Raw genomic sequence first — 16,476 nt, 5'->3', positions numbered from 1 at the left:
CCGACTCCTGTTCCCATGGAAACCAATCCTCCTTTTCCTCCATCTCCACAAAAATCTGCCTCACCCTCTACCCTAGCACCACAAGATGATACACTCCCTCTCTCTACCTCAAAACCCTCCTGTTCTGTTCCTAAAGCTAAGGAAACAGTGGTGTTCCCATTCTAGAGGAACAACCTGCTGTTCCCAAACCTAAGGAACAAACCGCAAACCCCAAGCCTTCTCAAGCTCCCTCGTCTTCTCAAAATCCTACCATTGGTTCTACATATACTCTAGCTCATGCTAGAAGGTTGGATTCTTTGTTTTCCTTGGTTATGGGTCATTCGGAAGCAATGATGGAGTTTGCTACGGAAGCTAAGGATTTAAATGGGTTGGTAAAAGGGGTATGAGCAAAGTTGACAAAGCCTTGGATGGACAACAAGAATTATGGCTCGGCTTGGTGAACTTTCTTCCTCCATTCAGCTATGAACTCTAATTGTTGAAGTTGGAAGACATTGTGCTCAAGGGAAATGATACATTGGCCGAAAATCATCAAGAAGTGATGGCAAACTTCATGATGTGGTGGAAGAAGTAGAACAACCTCCTCTCCTAAATCATAAACTTTTCCTATTTAGCTTGTTTTATTTTGTGTGGGAACATGAACTTTGTCTAATATTTGTCTTTTCTATCCTTCTCCTTTCATGCTACAATGGAACTTTTGGTTTGCTTAATTCTAAGTTTGATCTTTTTGCATGTGTGCGTCTAAATGAATGGCTAATATTCTTGGATTGCGGTTTTTAGAGTTGAATGCTTTATTTGCTTATACTAACCAACTTATTTCTTACAAGTTTGGTGGTGTGATGTGTTTAGTGAATAATATTCATCTTTTTGAAATCGTGGACTATGTTTTTGAAGATGCCAAAGGGGGAAAGATAAGGCAAATCAGAGTAAATTTTTTTTTGTCATGAATTATGTTCTCATATTTCGACTTTACAAAATAAAATAACGAGTCTATAATACTTAATTTAACTTGGTTACATACTTTGTTAAAATTATTTTTATATGACTTATGTGTATTATTTTTAGTATATGCCTTTTGTTGCCATCTTCAAAAAGGGGGAAATTGTTGACCCTTGAGTTTTGAAGATGACCTAACCACAAAAGACATAGTATATTTTATTTATGTTGTTGCAAGGTAATTCATGCTCGAGCTAAGAGAATACTTGATTGAAGATTAAAGCGGAGAATTAATCAAGATCGAAGTAAAGATGTTCGAGAAATGAAGAATCAAGCATGGAATGAAGATTAGAATACATTAGGGTATTTATTAATCTTCTTGTTAAGGTTGAGTAATAGCTTTATTAAGTTCGTGGTGAATTCTCAAAGGAACTTGGTTCTGTTCCCATGAAAGGAACAGACCTGGCACTATAGGAACAAGGCTTAGGAACAAGACTTAATAATTAGGGAACAAGACTTTAAAACTAATTTAGGAACTCTAAGTGACTAATATTGTGCGCCTAAGGTAATTGTGTGCCCAATATAGTTGTTAGAGTTTTTAGGGATAATTTGACTAAGATCCATAATTTTAGGAAGTTAGTTTAAGTTTGTTAGGAAAAGATTTTAAATAGATTTTCTGATTTTAAAATAATGATTTTCAAATCTTATCTTTTTAAAATATATTTTTATCTTTTATTTTATTTAAAAGATTTATTTTCGAAAATATATTATTTCCGGTTTTTAAAATGTTTCGGATTTTTCGAAATAAAACTGTTTTCCGGTTTTTATAAAAGATTTTGAAAAAGATATTTTTTCCTAAAAACTAGCTAAAAGATTTTATTTATTTATTTCCTAAATTCTAGCTTACACGCCTAAATGATTTACTGCTTCAAGTTTATGGAGTTAGTGGATTTAGTGGCTAAGTTAATTATCCTCCAAGTATTTAATTAAATTAAATAAGATTAATTATTCTCCAAGTTTGCAAAACCACGTACTTTGTTACTGCTTCTATGGAATGAAGTAATGGATTAGTGGATGATGCACATGACTTAGAATAAATAATTTAATTTAATTAATTAATTAGAAATCATGGAGAACATGTGATAATGGTCTAAGTTAGTGGAAATCATGTCTTGTCTTAAAGGTCTATAAATAGATGCCTAATTCACTTGAGATAAATAGTGTCTGACTTAGTTAATTTGTCTTAAGTTATCTAAAGTGTCAGTGTCTTTCCTTAAGAGAATTTATACTTACATTAATCGAGTTTTTATTACTCTTCCATTGTTTTACAAAGTGTATTTTTGAGAAAAAGGGTTTGAGTGAACTCTTGTAAGTGTGAGAAAGCTTTGAGTGAAGCAAGAGAAAGAGAAAGAGAAAGGAACTTCGAGTGAAGTTTGAGAGAAAACGTCAGTTGTTGGGAACTGTCGTTGGGAACTTGAGTTGAGTGACTTAAGTTGAGAATCGAGAGAAAAGTAATAGGTTGTAATCAGAGTTGTTTTGGCCTATTATAGTGGAAAGTTGTTTAAAATCCCTTGTGGTCGAGGTTGTTTATTCCTACTAGGCCTAGAAAGTTTTTCCTCGTAAAATCTCTCGTGTTCCCATTGTTTGTTCCCAAGTTTACTTTTAATTCCACAAAAAGTAGTGCTTATTCTCTCACTATAATTCACCCCCCCTCTTATAGTGCTCATATTATACAACAAAAATAAATATAAAAGATGAATATATATAGATCGTAAAGTTTGACTTTGTGAAAAAAAAGAAGGTACTATGTCACAAAGTGAAAATAACATTATGATAAATTAATTTGAGAAAGAGTGACTATATTACTTACTCTGTTATTTAACAATTACAATAAAGTTTTCCTTTTAAAAAATAAAACAAAAAATAATTACAATGAAGCTAAATTTAGGAGTATGGTAAAATAACAAATAAATAAATATTTAACATAATTTCAATACATAGATAAATTATTGCATTATAATTAAAATTATGTTAAATAAATTGTCCTTAGTCTATCATATTCCTAAAAATGCATGTAAAACCACTTGGTTGGAAGTATCAAATTTGCATTATTAGGGTTTTATTTTAATATCGCAAGTGAACAGTGTTGTAGCATATACGGGTCAAACTCGGAGAGATACAAAACTAAACACTAGTTGATTCCAGACTAGAAACATCTACATAATTCATATATCAAGAGAAAATCAATGTAACTGATGTCTATACTAATAACAAAATATGACAAACTCAATGAACATAGTAACTAAAATCACTAAGATTAACCATCACCACTAATATGAGTGATCAAAATCAATGTAACTGATGTCTATACTAATAACAAAATATGACAAACTCAATGAATATAGTAACTAAAATCACTAAGATTAACCATCACCACTAATATGAGTGATCAAAATATAACTCACATCCTAGATATTTAGTTATAGCTTAGATGAGATTGACATTTCCTCATGACTCAGTAATAAAGCATAATTGTGAATCGAAACTAAATCCTCGATCATTCCTCAATACGTAGAGCTCACATTTATGATAGCAAAAGACCTAACTAACATGTATGTATCCTATTTTTATGGCTTACACACATAATTAAAAGCATTAATAACCAGTGTTAAATAATTCCCAATTTTAGTTCTTACCTATTTTCATGGGAGATTCAAATTAATGACAAGACTATCTAAATCAAGACTCAACTTTCGTTGATGAACTTAATTAACAAAATAACAATTTGTTATCAAATAAATAACTCCTAATTTCTACTCCAACTTTCGTTGATAATATAATACTAGGGGTAAATCATGATTCAAAAATGATTATAAGAACATTCTTATCAAATCCTAAACATATAACTCAATAATATGGACATTAGAGAAGAATTTTCATGATCAATTCATAGTAGGGATCAACTCAATACTAGATAAAAATAATACTCACAAATCATGGCAATAAAATCAACAAACCTAATAGAAAACATAATTAAAATATAATAAAGAGAAGAGAAAGAGAATATTTTTTTTTACACAATACTGGAATCGAAAATGAATCTAAAATCTTGATCAAAGTCACAATCTTGAATCTCCAAATAGCAATAGAGAATAAACTGTGTCAAAACTAGAGAGAAACCTAGAGAAAAAAAACCTAGAAACAAAGATAATGTGCAACTAGAATGAATAATAGATATCCTAACCTAATTGGAATTCCTCTATTATAAAGTTGTATCTCCTAATACTAGTATGAAACCAAGTTACAAGATAAGGAAAAGCAAATACTTCATTAAAGGTCGAAATTAAGTAATCCGCGCGCACATTGGAGGCGTCAGAAAAATATGGCCAACTTGCAAAGCCCATATCTCCTAGAATATACCTCGTCTTGGGTTGTGCAACATATTGTTGGAAATCTATTCAAGCCTACATTCCTATGCCGCTAAAATCATCCAATTATCACTGTCGAGTCAAACTTACGGGTAAAATAGTGAACATGACTCAATTTCCGCAATTCTTTAATCAAATTCCAACTTCCAATTTGCACTCAAATATGTTCGTAACGATCCTTATCAACGTATCTTGCTTCCAGTTGCTTCTAAATACTCAAGCTTGTCCAACAATACTCAAATTATGTTCTCAATACCTGAAACTTATCAAAGAATACCAAAAATACATAAAAAGAGTATATTTCACAAAATAAGTAATAGTATGCAACTATGGACTACAATGCACCTAAATGCTCCTAAACTGCAACCTAAATGCACCTAAAACCTATGTAAAAATCTGACAATATCAAACTCCCCCAATCTAATCCATTGCTGGTTCTCAAGCAACCAAACATAGACACTGGAAAAGAAAGACGACCTATAATATGGGACTACGATAGGGCGAAACACGCAACTGAGAGCACGAAAGATATAATTACTACACAATGTAAGTATCGAAATGTTCTCGAACAAAACCGCATAACACGTCATGTAATGCAATCAACTCTTCAATCATACCACAAACCATCTCCTCCAAGTCGGACTTAATCAAAACTGGGAGACATCACTTTAGTCATGTGCACTCATACTCCCATATGTTTAGTAATCAATAACACTCAACCTAAACCATGTTGACTAAGATGAAACATTTCCTCTTTAACTTTGACTATCGACTCATTTTCCACTCGAAATTATAACTCAAAAAGATCAAGGGTTATAGTGAGACTGAGATTATGGGTAGAAAATATATTTGGAAATATGGTGCTAGAAGCCAACTAGTGGAGAAAACAACATTTTAACATTTATGGCCATTAGATGCAAATGCCACAAAAACTTCTACTAAAAGTTCAACAACACGTTAACATTAAATCAAGATAATATATATCCTTATCATCTCCAACAAATTACCACTAACTCAAGATAATACACATCCTTATCATCTCCAACAAATTTTATTCGCCTTTTATTTGATATTTTTTTCACTTCTATATTTTTCTTTGTTTTTGATTTTTCAGAATTATTTTTCACAACTTCTTCATCATTCTTTTCATTTTGTACTTCCACACTATTTTAAGCAACTTTCTTCCAATAATTACCGCAAAAGCACAAACACAAGCTCAAAACATAAACTTCAATGCTGCTCCACTTACCGAAGCTAGGGTAGACAAATCATAAAAGACTAGAAGCTTGTAATGTAGGTATTAATTAAGAATAAGAGTCAGGAAAGGCTCAACGGGGATATAGAATGGATAATATATATGAAAAGAAAATATCTCTGGAGGCTCAAAACAATGAAAAGAACACCTCGATCATATCCAATTGCTTAAAAAGCCAAGTGTCAAAGAGTACCAAGTCAAGTCAAGATCCATGCAACAAATGAGAAACTAAGCACACATGAAATAACAAAACTGATACAGATACGTCAATTTATAAGCACGAAAGCTCATGTGGGTTAAGATGTCTAAACAATAAGATTAAATCAAGCGAAAGAGATATCAACCAATCTTACCACCGGAAATCAATCGCAATACAATCATGCTAGGAAGACTCACGAATGAGATAAATTACACTTAAAACCATAGTAAAGATATCAACAAGGTTTTCAAATAGTGCTAGCAATAATAGTCCCATAGATGCAACTAACATGACATGAAATCGAATATGAGATGAAATATGCTAATGCAACTAAGAAAGCAATACAATTTTTTGGTTACAAGTAAGTTCCCACTCTTAATGAGCGGTACAAATCGTGCAATAACCTAAGAAAGGAGTAAAATCTACACCAGAAAACAATAAATAATATAATATTCCTCCCCCAAGCTAGAATTTGCAGTGTCCTCACTACAAGAAAATAAAATTAAAGAAGGAACTAAAACCAAGCCAACAATCATCAATGCAAAAACCACCAATTTTTAGGGTGCGTGCACGGTAAGTTGATTTTGTTGGAATTTGGATGTTGGATTGGAGTAGTGAAAGGACTTGGGTGGAGTAGGTAGTAGTGATGGTTGAAGAGAGTACGAGGTGGTGGTTGACGTCGTGGTGGTGGTGAAAGAGAGTTGGGGGTGATTTATTTGGGAGGGAATAGAGATAGGGTCGTGAGAATAAAGTGAGGAAGAAGATAGAGGGACGGGGGTCTACAAAAGGAAGAAAAAAGAAAAAAACCGAAATCTACTTATCTCAAAAAGTGCGGGTCTCAATGTACGTCGTAAGGCGTGGTGATGGGTGTGAGGTGTGGTGACTCCCGCAAGTCATGGTAAGCTCTCGAAATTTGTCCTCGAGCTGGGACATTGTGCCGCGACTGGTATTTTAGTCAATCTCTCTTCACCTTATTTTTTTTTTCTTTTCTGAAACTATAAACACCAAAAATAGAAGGAAATACATCAATGCAAATTAAATCACACAAAGAAGAAAAATCAAATAAAATGGGAAAAAGAGTAGGTGTAAACTCGAGTTTTATTTTGATACCACAAGTGAACAGTGTCGTAGCACATACATGTCGAACTCAGGGAGGTGCAAGACTAAATACTAGTTGATTTTAGACTATGAAAAAACTACTAAATTCAAATACCAAGAGAATCTATGTAACTAATGTCTAAAATAATAAAAAAAATATATGACAAACTCGATGAATATAATAACTAAAAATACTAAGATTTAGAATCACCACTAATATGAATTGATCAAAATATAACTTACATCTCAATTATTTAGTTATAGCTTAGAGGAGATCGACATTCCCTTATGACTCAGTAATAAAGCACAGCTGCGAACCAAAACTAAATCCTTGATCATTCCTCTATATCTAGAGCTCACTTTCGTGATAGCAAAGGCTTAATTAACATGTATATCTCCTATTTTCATGGCTTTCACACATAATTAGAAGCATTAAGAACCAATGTCAAATAATTCTCAATTCTAGTTCTAACGTGTTTTCATGGAAAAATTCAAATCAATGACAAGACTATCTGAATCAAGATCCAACTTTCGTTGATGAACTCAATTAATAAAATAAATTTATTATCGAATAAATAACTCCTAATTTCTACTCCAACTTTCATTTTTATAATATAAAATCAGGGATAAATCAAGATGCAAAATTAACAACAAGAACAATCTTATCAAAAGCTAAACATATAACTCAATAACATGTGAATTAGAGAAGAATTTTCTCCAAATAAATTGTGACCGGCTATCTAAATTAAAAAATCTAATAATGTGGCTTATTTTCTCTAAAACCCATTTAATTATGACACATGCCACTAGTTTATTAGCTATTTTTTTAATCATAATTTCCTCCCTTCACTAACCTTCTTCATCTTCCTTTGCCCATCTCCTACTACGCATCTCCCTAACCACCACCACATCCACACATATGCCTTCCCTTTTTTTTTTTTTGTTCCAATCATGATAAAAATAGGATTATTTTTAATTAATCAAAAAGTAGGATTGTTTTAAGAATATAGGTCAAAGATGGAATTATTAGAATCAATTTTTCTTAAATCAAATGAGAAACTAAAGTTCTTTTGGAGAAAGTGTTTCAAGTACCATTCATGTAGTACAGGTTTATATAGTTTGGACATTATCCCTTATCCTATAAGTAAGTCAAGATATGAATGTCTCTCTACATTAAGTCCAGTTATTATCTATTTCCTCCTTTTCTTTTTAATCCACCCACTTTCTTTTTTGGTCTTTTTTTTTAATCTACACACGGTTGCTTTTTCTATTTTTAGTAATATGTCACATCTACTTTCTCCTCTTTTCCACCCATGTCATCCACTTTTAAATATTTTTAATCCGCTTTTTACTTTATCTCTCTTACTTTTCAGTTTCTCTCTCCACCTTTTCAGTTTCTCTCACATCAATAGTTTTTTTGTTAATGATTTGGGTTTTCTTTTTAATTGACATAATTAATTCATTTGTTATACTCTATCTATACAAATATATTAAAAGGTGTGCGTGACAATGTATATACGCCACGCGACACCTCTGTTACTCTACTAGAATTATCCAATGTGTACATAAGTCAAGTCAATTAACAGAAGTAAAATTAGCTTGCAATTAGATTTGAACCCGTGACCTCTTGCTATTATACATGACACAATTACCATCTCAATCAACTTTTAATCATGCTTTAAGTTTTAGTATTTTTCCTTAAAATATTTTAATAAAAATGAAAAAAAATGCGTATCAAGTTCGAAAACGCAATACTAATCCGTAGCAACACCTGGACCTAAATACTAGTTGTATATTAATAAGTTGATGAAACATATAATTCTACTCTAAACATACAGACTCCAAGTGCACCTCAAAAATAAAGGACATGTATATATTATGGGAATAATTGAAAATTTCTTGATCTGTTTAGCAAAGGAAGAAAAAGTCTAACAAGTCAAAGGATAAAATGGGGATATTTAAAATTACTATGCTTGACTTACTTTGACTTTTATATATATATATAATATATATATAATATAATATATATATTATATATATATATATATATATATAATATATATATATATATATATATATATGTTCTTATAGATATGCTAATTTTCACAATCTTATTGTTAACTCATAATAAATATCTGCACATTTCCTTTGTTTTGGTCTTTACCTCGTTGGAACCAATAAGAATAATGTCTAACTGACTTATTTTATCCTTCTTTTCAGAACCGTCTTGGATATTTATGGAGCCCTATTTTAAAATGAATATTGGGCTAGTGAGAGAAAATGATCACAATTTTTCAATAGAGTAGAGAGACTCATTACTACTTGATGGTCTCGTTTTATTTTTATAATTATAAAAAAGAATTGATGATGACATTTGGTGGAAAAGGTTGGAAATTAAAGATATGGAGGTTTAATTTTTGGTGGAAGAGATTGAAGAAGGTGATAGATGATATCATGAATTATGGACTTTGAATAATGGAAATCTGGAGCATTTGACATTTACGGTTTACAAAGCATCACAAATTTTCAAATTCGCCCTTTCAAAGAAAACTAAATTTTTTTAGACTAAGGGCTCTGTGTGAAGGAGCTCTTAGCAAACCCACAATTACGGTCATGCTTCTCTTACTCGTAAGTTCTTTATTTTATCCTATCCTCCATCCTCATGATCTTGTCTTTCATAGCAATTTGATTAGATCTTTGGATTACACCATGAGTTGCTCTCTTGGCAATTGGGGACTCACAACCCCAATCCCCCTCATTTACAACATCTTCCTTTTCCGACTTGGCTTGAGCAGCATATCCTCCTTTTTCGAGCCAATGAAGGGACTCATGACTCTTCTATCCCGTCGTTTATTGGAATGCTTTGGGCTATCTGGAAAACTAGAAATAGTCAGGTTTTTCGCCACTCTCACGCTTCTATTGAAACTTTGAAGCATCATTTTGAGAAAGGTCAAAGCCATCATTCAAAGTTTTTGCAGACCCAGTTTAACCCTCTGAGGCCACAACTGAACAAGGGTTCACTATAGCTCAATTTGGCGCTTTTGAGAATGACACTCCGGAGGTAATATAAGAGTTGATGGAGCTTGGAACAAACGCACTAAAATTGCAAGTGCGACTTGGGTTGCAAGTATTCTCTCCTCTAATACTACTATCAACCAAGGTCAAGTTTTCCGAGCTATGTCTGCGCTCCAAGATGAAGCCAAAGCTTGCCTCTAGCTTCGATTTGGGCCCACTCTTCCTCATTTACAAAGATTTGCATTTACTCAGACTCAGAGGTTCTAGTTCTCCTTCTCGCTTCTTCGGAGCAAATGGATATGTCCATTCGCCACACAATTACAGATATTAAAAACATTGCAAACTCTCTAAGATGGTGTCATATCATGAAGGTCAGCAGACAAGAAGTTTCGCCAGCGCACGATTTGGCGAGGAGTTGCAAGAATTTCAGGTTTCCTTTCACCCCTCATTAACATCATGTTTTTTTCGTTTTCCTTGTTTATTGTACGTTTTCCACGTTGTCAAAAAAAACTATGAGTTGGTCTCAGAGCGCAAGTTCCTTTAATAGTGGTTTAAAGTAACGATTCTCATTAGTCTCTAAACAAACCATCTCTTTTGATATAAATATTAGAGTATATATTGTATTTTTGTTCATTATTGTATTTGATAACTTCACTTGTATAGTTTTGGTAAGTTAGGTTGTAATCCTATTTATTGACTTGGCTAATGGAAACCCAATCAAAGAAATTGATCATCTTTCATGGTAATCAGAGCAAGGTAAATATTTTTTTCCTTCCTTCTGTCAGTAGCTGCCACGGCACCACTCCTTCTCCCACCCATCACCGCCTTCTCCTCTCTCTGCTACGACCATGGCAGGCGGTGAATTTACTGACCCCCCATTACACAAAGGCCTCCACCTTGTCTATACTGTCGGAAATATTCAACACAAGGTCCGTGTTTTAGATGGTACAAAGGTCACCTATTCTGCTTGGGTTAAACTTTTCACCCTCCATGCTCGTGGCTACAAAGTTTCTCATCATATTGATGGCACAAAACCTCCGGTGAAAACAGATTCTGACGATGAATCTTGGCGCGAAATTGACTCTCATGTTCTTCAATGGATCTACAGATCGCTTCCCCATGACCTTTGCTTGCGGATCTTAGATCTCGATACCACGGCTTATGAAGCGTGGATGAAACTCAAGAACCTTTTTCACAATAACAAAGGCTCTCGTGCTGCTACTCTTGAACATGAGATTAACAATCTAAAACTCGAATCTATGTCGTCTCTTGACGATTATTGCTAACGTCTCAAGGATTTAGCCGACCAATTAACCGACGTTGATAGTCCGGTCACACCACAACGTCTTGTTCTTCAATTGTTTTGTGGTTTGCCTGCTGAATTTGACACCGTGGCCTCCTTTATCAATCAGCAAATCCCATCCTTTGAAACTGCCCGTAGCATGCTCCAGTTAGAGCAACAACGCAAGGCCATCCGTGATGATGTTGTACCATCACCTGCTGCCCTAGTTACTCCCTCCTCACCACCACCGGCTTCTTCTGGGTGGTCTGAGATGCCTCGCCAACAGCCGCGTGGTCAGCCACTCCCCCACACTCGTCGCGGCAACAACCGCGGTCAGCCCCGCAATCCTCAGCCGCCGTCACGCACCCCTGTTGTAGTGCCTCGACCACCACCTACTGCTGGCCCTCCCTCTCCGGCACCATACTACTCTGCGTGGGGTCCTCCTCCTATCTAGTGGGTCCCACCACCCTGCCCGTACCTAACTCAGGCGGGTTGGGCTCCACCATGGCCGACACGCCCACCTCAGTGGCGTGGGTCTTCTCCTCGCTCCACTATGCAACAGCCTCGTTCTTCTGGCCAGGCTCATCTCACAGATTATGATGCCCTTGAGCCCACTGATATTGGAGCAGCCTTTCAGACTATGTCGCTTCAACAACCCGATGATTCGTGGTATATGGATACGGGCACTTCCTCTCATTTAACTGCGGATCGAGGTACTATTGTCCATTCATCTAATTTGAGTCATATTCGTTCTATTTATGTTGGCAATGGTAACTCTATTCCAGTTATGAGCACCGACACTTCCCAAATACCGACCCATACCTGTCCCCTAGCCCTTAAATACGTGCTATACACTCCTCAAATTATTAAAAATCTCATTTATGTCCGTCAGTTCACTAAGGATAATCATGTGTCTGTTGAATTTGACCCTACTGGTTTTTCTGTGAAGGACCATCGGAGTGGGACTACTCTTATGAGGAACAATAGTAATGGGGATCTCTATCCTGTCTCATCATTATCTTCCGCCTCTACTCATCCTTCTGCCTACACTACTCATTCTTCTCCTGATTTGTGGCATGATCGTCTAGGCCACCCCGGCGCGAATGTCATGGACTATCTTAGAGTTAATTTATGCATTAAATGTAATAAAGGACATGGATCCTCTTTATGTAATTCATGTGAAATTAGTAAACACAAACATCTTCCTTTTTATGATTCTACTTCCTTCACTATTGCTCCTTTTGATATTATTCATAGTGCTTTGTGGACTTCCCATCTCTTAAGCAAAAGTGGTTATAAGTATTATCTTGTGCTTATTGATGATTATACTCATTACCTATGGGTGTATCCCCTCAAATTTAAATCTGAAGTGTTTGCTAAATTCCTCCAGTTTAGTGCATATGTTCGTACCCAATTCAATGTCCCTGTAAAATCCTTTCAATGTGATTTGGGTTGTGAATTTGACAATACTCTGTTTCATAAGTTTGCAGTGACTAATGGTCTTATTTTTCGATTCTCGTGTCCTCAAACTTCCTCTCAAAATGGTAAAGCCGAAAGAATGATTCGTCACCTCAATGAAATTATGCTTTCCCTCCTCTATCATGCCTCTCTCCCTCCTTCCTTTTGGGTTGAGGCTCTCCATACCTCTGCCTATCTCCACAATATTCTTCCCGTCAAGTCCCTCCGCTTCCGCTCCCCCACCTCTCTTCTCTATCATAAGCATCCCTCCTACGACCATCTTCGTGTATTTGGATGCCTATGCTACCCTAATCTCTCCTCCAAACGCCCTCACAAACTTGCCCCTTGCTCCACTCGATGTGTCTTCTTAAGATACCCCTCTAATTATCGTGGTTACTGTTGTCTTGATCTCTCCACGGGGAAAATCATCCTCTCTCGTCATGTCACGTTTGATGAACATGTCTTTCCGTTGCATGACATTCCCTCCTTTCCCCCCTCTGCCTCCACCTATCACTTCTTGGACCCTGATTTCACTCCCACGTTTCCCCTCACTCACTCTAACACATTCTATCCCTCTCCTCAGCCCACTCCCACTCAGCCCCCCTCCCACTCAACCCCATCCCTCCTCATCTCCCACGGCACAGCCCACTTCTACTGCTCCTCCCCTCCTCCATTACACTGCTATTCTTGATCGTATTATTGGCACACTGTCTCGTGAGTTTGCTATGACTGATCTTGGCTCTCTTCGTCATTTTCTTGGTATTACTGCTTCTCGTACTTCTACAGGTCTTTTTCTGTCTCAAGAACAGTATGCCAAAGACATATTGGCCCGTCCCTCCATGACTGGGTGCAATCCTGTCTCCACCCCTGTTGATACCACATCGAAGCTCAGTGCCACTGATGGTCCTCCTGTCAAGGACCCCACTCTTTACCGCAGCCTTGCTGGTGCCCTCCAGTACCTCACATTCACTCGTCCTGACATAGCCTATGTCGTCCAACAAATATGCCTCTTCATGCATGCCCCTCGTGAGCCTCATTTTCACTTTCTCAAACGCTTACTTCGCTATGTCAAAGGTACTCTTCAGCATGGCCTTAGTATTTCTGCATCTAAGTCCCACTTTCTCACAGCCTATTCTGATGCTGATTGGGCTGGATGCCTTGATTCTCGTCGCTCTACCTCTGGGTACTGTGTTTTTCTTGGTGATAACCTTTTCTCTTGGTCCTCCAAATTAAAAGGCAAGCTACGGTCTCTCGTTCATTTCAATGCCGAGGCTAAGTATCATGGTGTTGCGAATGCTGTGGCTGAAATCAGCTGGATTCACAACTTACTTCTAAAGCTTCACCTACCTATTTGCACTGCTACTATGGTTTATTGTGATAACATCTCTGCAGTATATCTCTCCGGTAACCCTGTTCAGCACCAACGAACGAAACATGTTGAACTTGATATCCATTTTGTTCGTGAAAAAGTTCAGATTAGTCACATTCGTGTCTTGCATGTCCCTTTTGAGCATCAGTATGCAGACATCTTCACCAAAGGCTTATCTCGCCAGTTTTTCACCCATTTCCGATCCAGCCTGAGCGTTTGTTCCCCTCCCGCTCTAACTGCGGGGTGTTTTAGAGTATATATTGTATTTATGTTCATTATTGTATTTGATAACTTGCTTTGTATAGTTTTGGTAAGTTAGGTTGTAATCCTATTTATTGACTTGAAATGGCTAATGGAAACCCAATTAAGGGAATTGATCATCTTTCAATAAACTCTAATAGATGTCTAGTTTTCTCAATACCACATATACTCTAATTAGAAACAATACCCTTTTTTAATTACAGCCACGGGTTTTGGAAACTCATGCTTGTTATTTGTTACTCATAGAATTTTTCTCAGGAACAAGCACATTACACATGTTCCTTAATGCCTGCATATATATGATCCTAAACACACCTGCATTGCAGGATTGTAGCTCCATTAAGCGTGTTAGAAAATGAATCATACAACTAACTTTCTTTCTAGATACACACTTATGCAACAAAGTTTTTAACTCATAATCTTGCTTCTACGTCAATAACTTTGGAGGTTTAATAGTGTACTTGATGGTCTCATCTCAAATCTTGCCATCACCACACAAGATCATTAGCATATTAAATTCTGTTGTTATGATCCGAACTGAACTAGTGCATTAGGGGTCTTTTTTAGTTCGTTCTAGGTCTAATTTTCAAAATATAAATTTCTCTAATCTTAAATCAAATACATGATTTAAAATTTTAAAAGACATGGCTTAGAGATTTTGAACACTACTATCTTTGTAAAAAGAATGGAAGTACTTTTTTCATTTGCATATATAAATTTTTTTTGTTTTTTTTGACATAACTTAGTTTTCATCAGTTAATTTGATACAGGACCAAATGTAAAAGCGAAGCAAGAAAGAGTCAACATTCTATGTGGAATAAGTCTGGCCTCTTAAAAGAGCGACCATGGGGCTTGGGAGTGTACCTGAGTCAGTAGGAAGAAGTTTGTCATCACTTGGGGTGTACTTCCTTGACCGGGTTCCTTGTGGGCCTTTTGCCATTTATATTTATAATAATGTTATGTAGCTATAAGGTATCGAATACGTAACTTTTGAAATAGATAGTAAAAGATTAATCGTGAATTTAAAATAAGACTATTGTTTAGAATTTTAAAATAAATATCATAATGTCTTATAATGAAATCTCATTAAAAGATTTGCACAAATAGATACCTAACTTTTTTTTATGATAATAACAAGAGATTATTGTAGACATATAAACTCGGATGTTTCTAAAATGGTCTTTTTTGGAAAAAAAATCATTGAAGCAAATAAATATCATAATGTCTTGTAATGAAATCTTATTAAAAGAATTGTAGTAGATACCTAACTTCTTTTTTTATAATAACAAGATATTATTGTAGACATATAAACTCGGAGGTTTCTGAGATCGTCTTTTTTGAAAAAAAAATCATTGAAGCAAATGAATGTGAGCCACCCATTCTTGCTTGTGGAGCCCCCATTCCTTTTCTTTTAAGGACATGTTTGGCAAAACTAGCGATTCTAGTAGATGTTAGCGGTTGCGGTAGCTGGATCTGTTGGGGGTAGCTGCTAGCTGTCTACTAGTAGCTGTCAGCGATTAAATTAGTTTTTTTATTAGAAATGATTGGGAAAAGTAGATGTTGAAATTGTAAAAGAGAATAAATGACATCTATTCTAATATGAAAAGAGCTACAACAATTTCATAGGTTCGTTCAATAGTTAAATTGAATATTTAATTTTTCAAAGAAGTTACACAAAAAAAGAGTATACGACTTTTTAGCTGCTCAAAGAAATGTATAAATCTAAGAAAATATTCAACCCTTGAAAATTTTATATTACAAATTTTACTAAAAGACTTGTAAAATATTTTATCTTTAAAACAAATATTTAAATTACATCTCTGCTACTGTAAAATAAACATTGAATTGCCATAAAATAAAACGATTAATAAACAATAAAAGGAAAAAGAAATAAGAAAAACATTGGTTAATAGTGTATACTTGCTAGACCGCTACCTCCAAATTTCAAACGTTACTTGTAGTAACGTTCAACAACCGCTACTCATAATCTACTCAAATTGCTACCCGCTACTACAACCGCTACCTTACCAAACACTCATAACTTTCTTAAGTAGCGTTTTAATCTTTTCAAACCGCTACCTCAAACGCTAGTGTCAAACAGGGCCTAAATGCCAAACAAAAAATGAAAAAAAAAATCAGAAAATATTTTTATGAAATTAATTTCTGAAAATCGAAAAA

At 35.2% G+C, this 16,476-nt stretch overlaps 1 protein-coding gene across 1 annotated transcript; it reads left to right on the top strand.

Moving 5' to 3' along the window:
• Positions 1–10,776: 10,776 nt before the first annotated feature.
• Positions 10,777–11,214, top strand: LOC104908605 (uncharacterized). Its single transcript, XM_010697729.1, has one exon. It carries the CDS (start codon positions 10,777–10,779, stop codon positions 11,212–11,214), a length of 438 nt encoding a protein of 145 aa, XP_010696031.1.
• The last annotated feature ends 5,262 nt before the right edge of the window (positions 11,215–16,476 follow it).

Source organism: Beta vulgaris, chromosome 7 (assembly GCF_026745355.1).
Source record: "Beta vulgaris subsp. vulgaris cultivar EL10 chromosome 7, EL10.2, whole genome shotgun sequence".
Lineage (NCBI taxonomy): Eukaryota > Viridiplantae > Streptophyta > Magnoliopsida > Caryophyllales > Amaranthaceae > Beta > Beta vulgaris.
The sequence above is the reverse complement of the archived record's forward strand: the minus strand, read 5'-3'. Positions and strand labels throughout refer to the sequence as shown.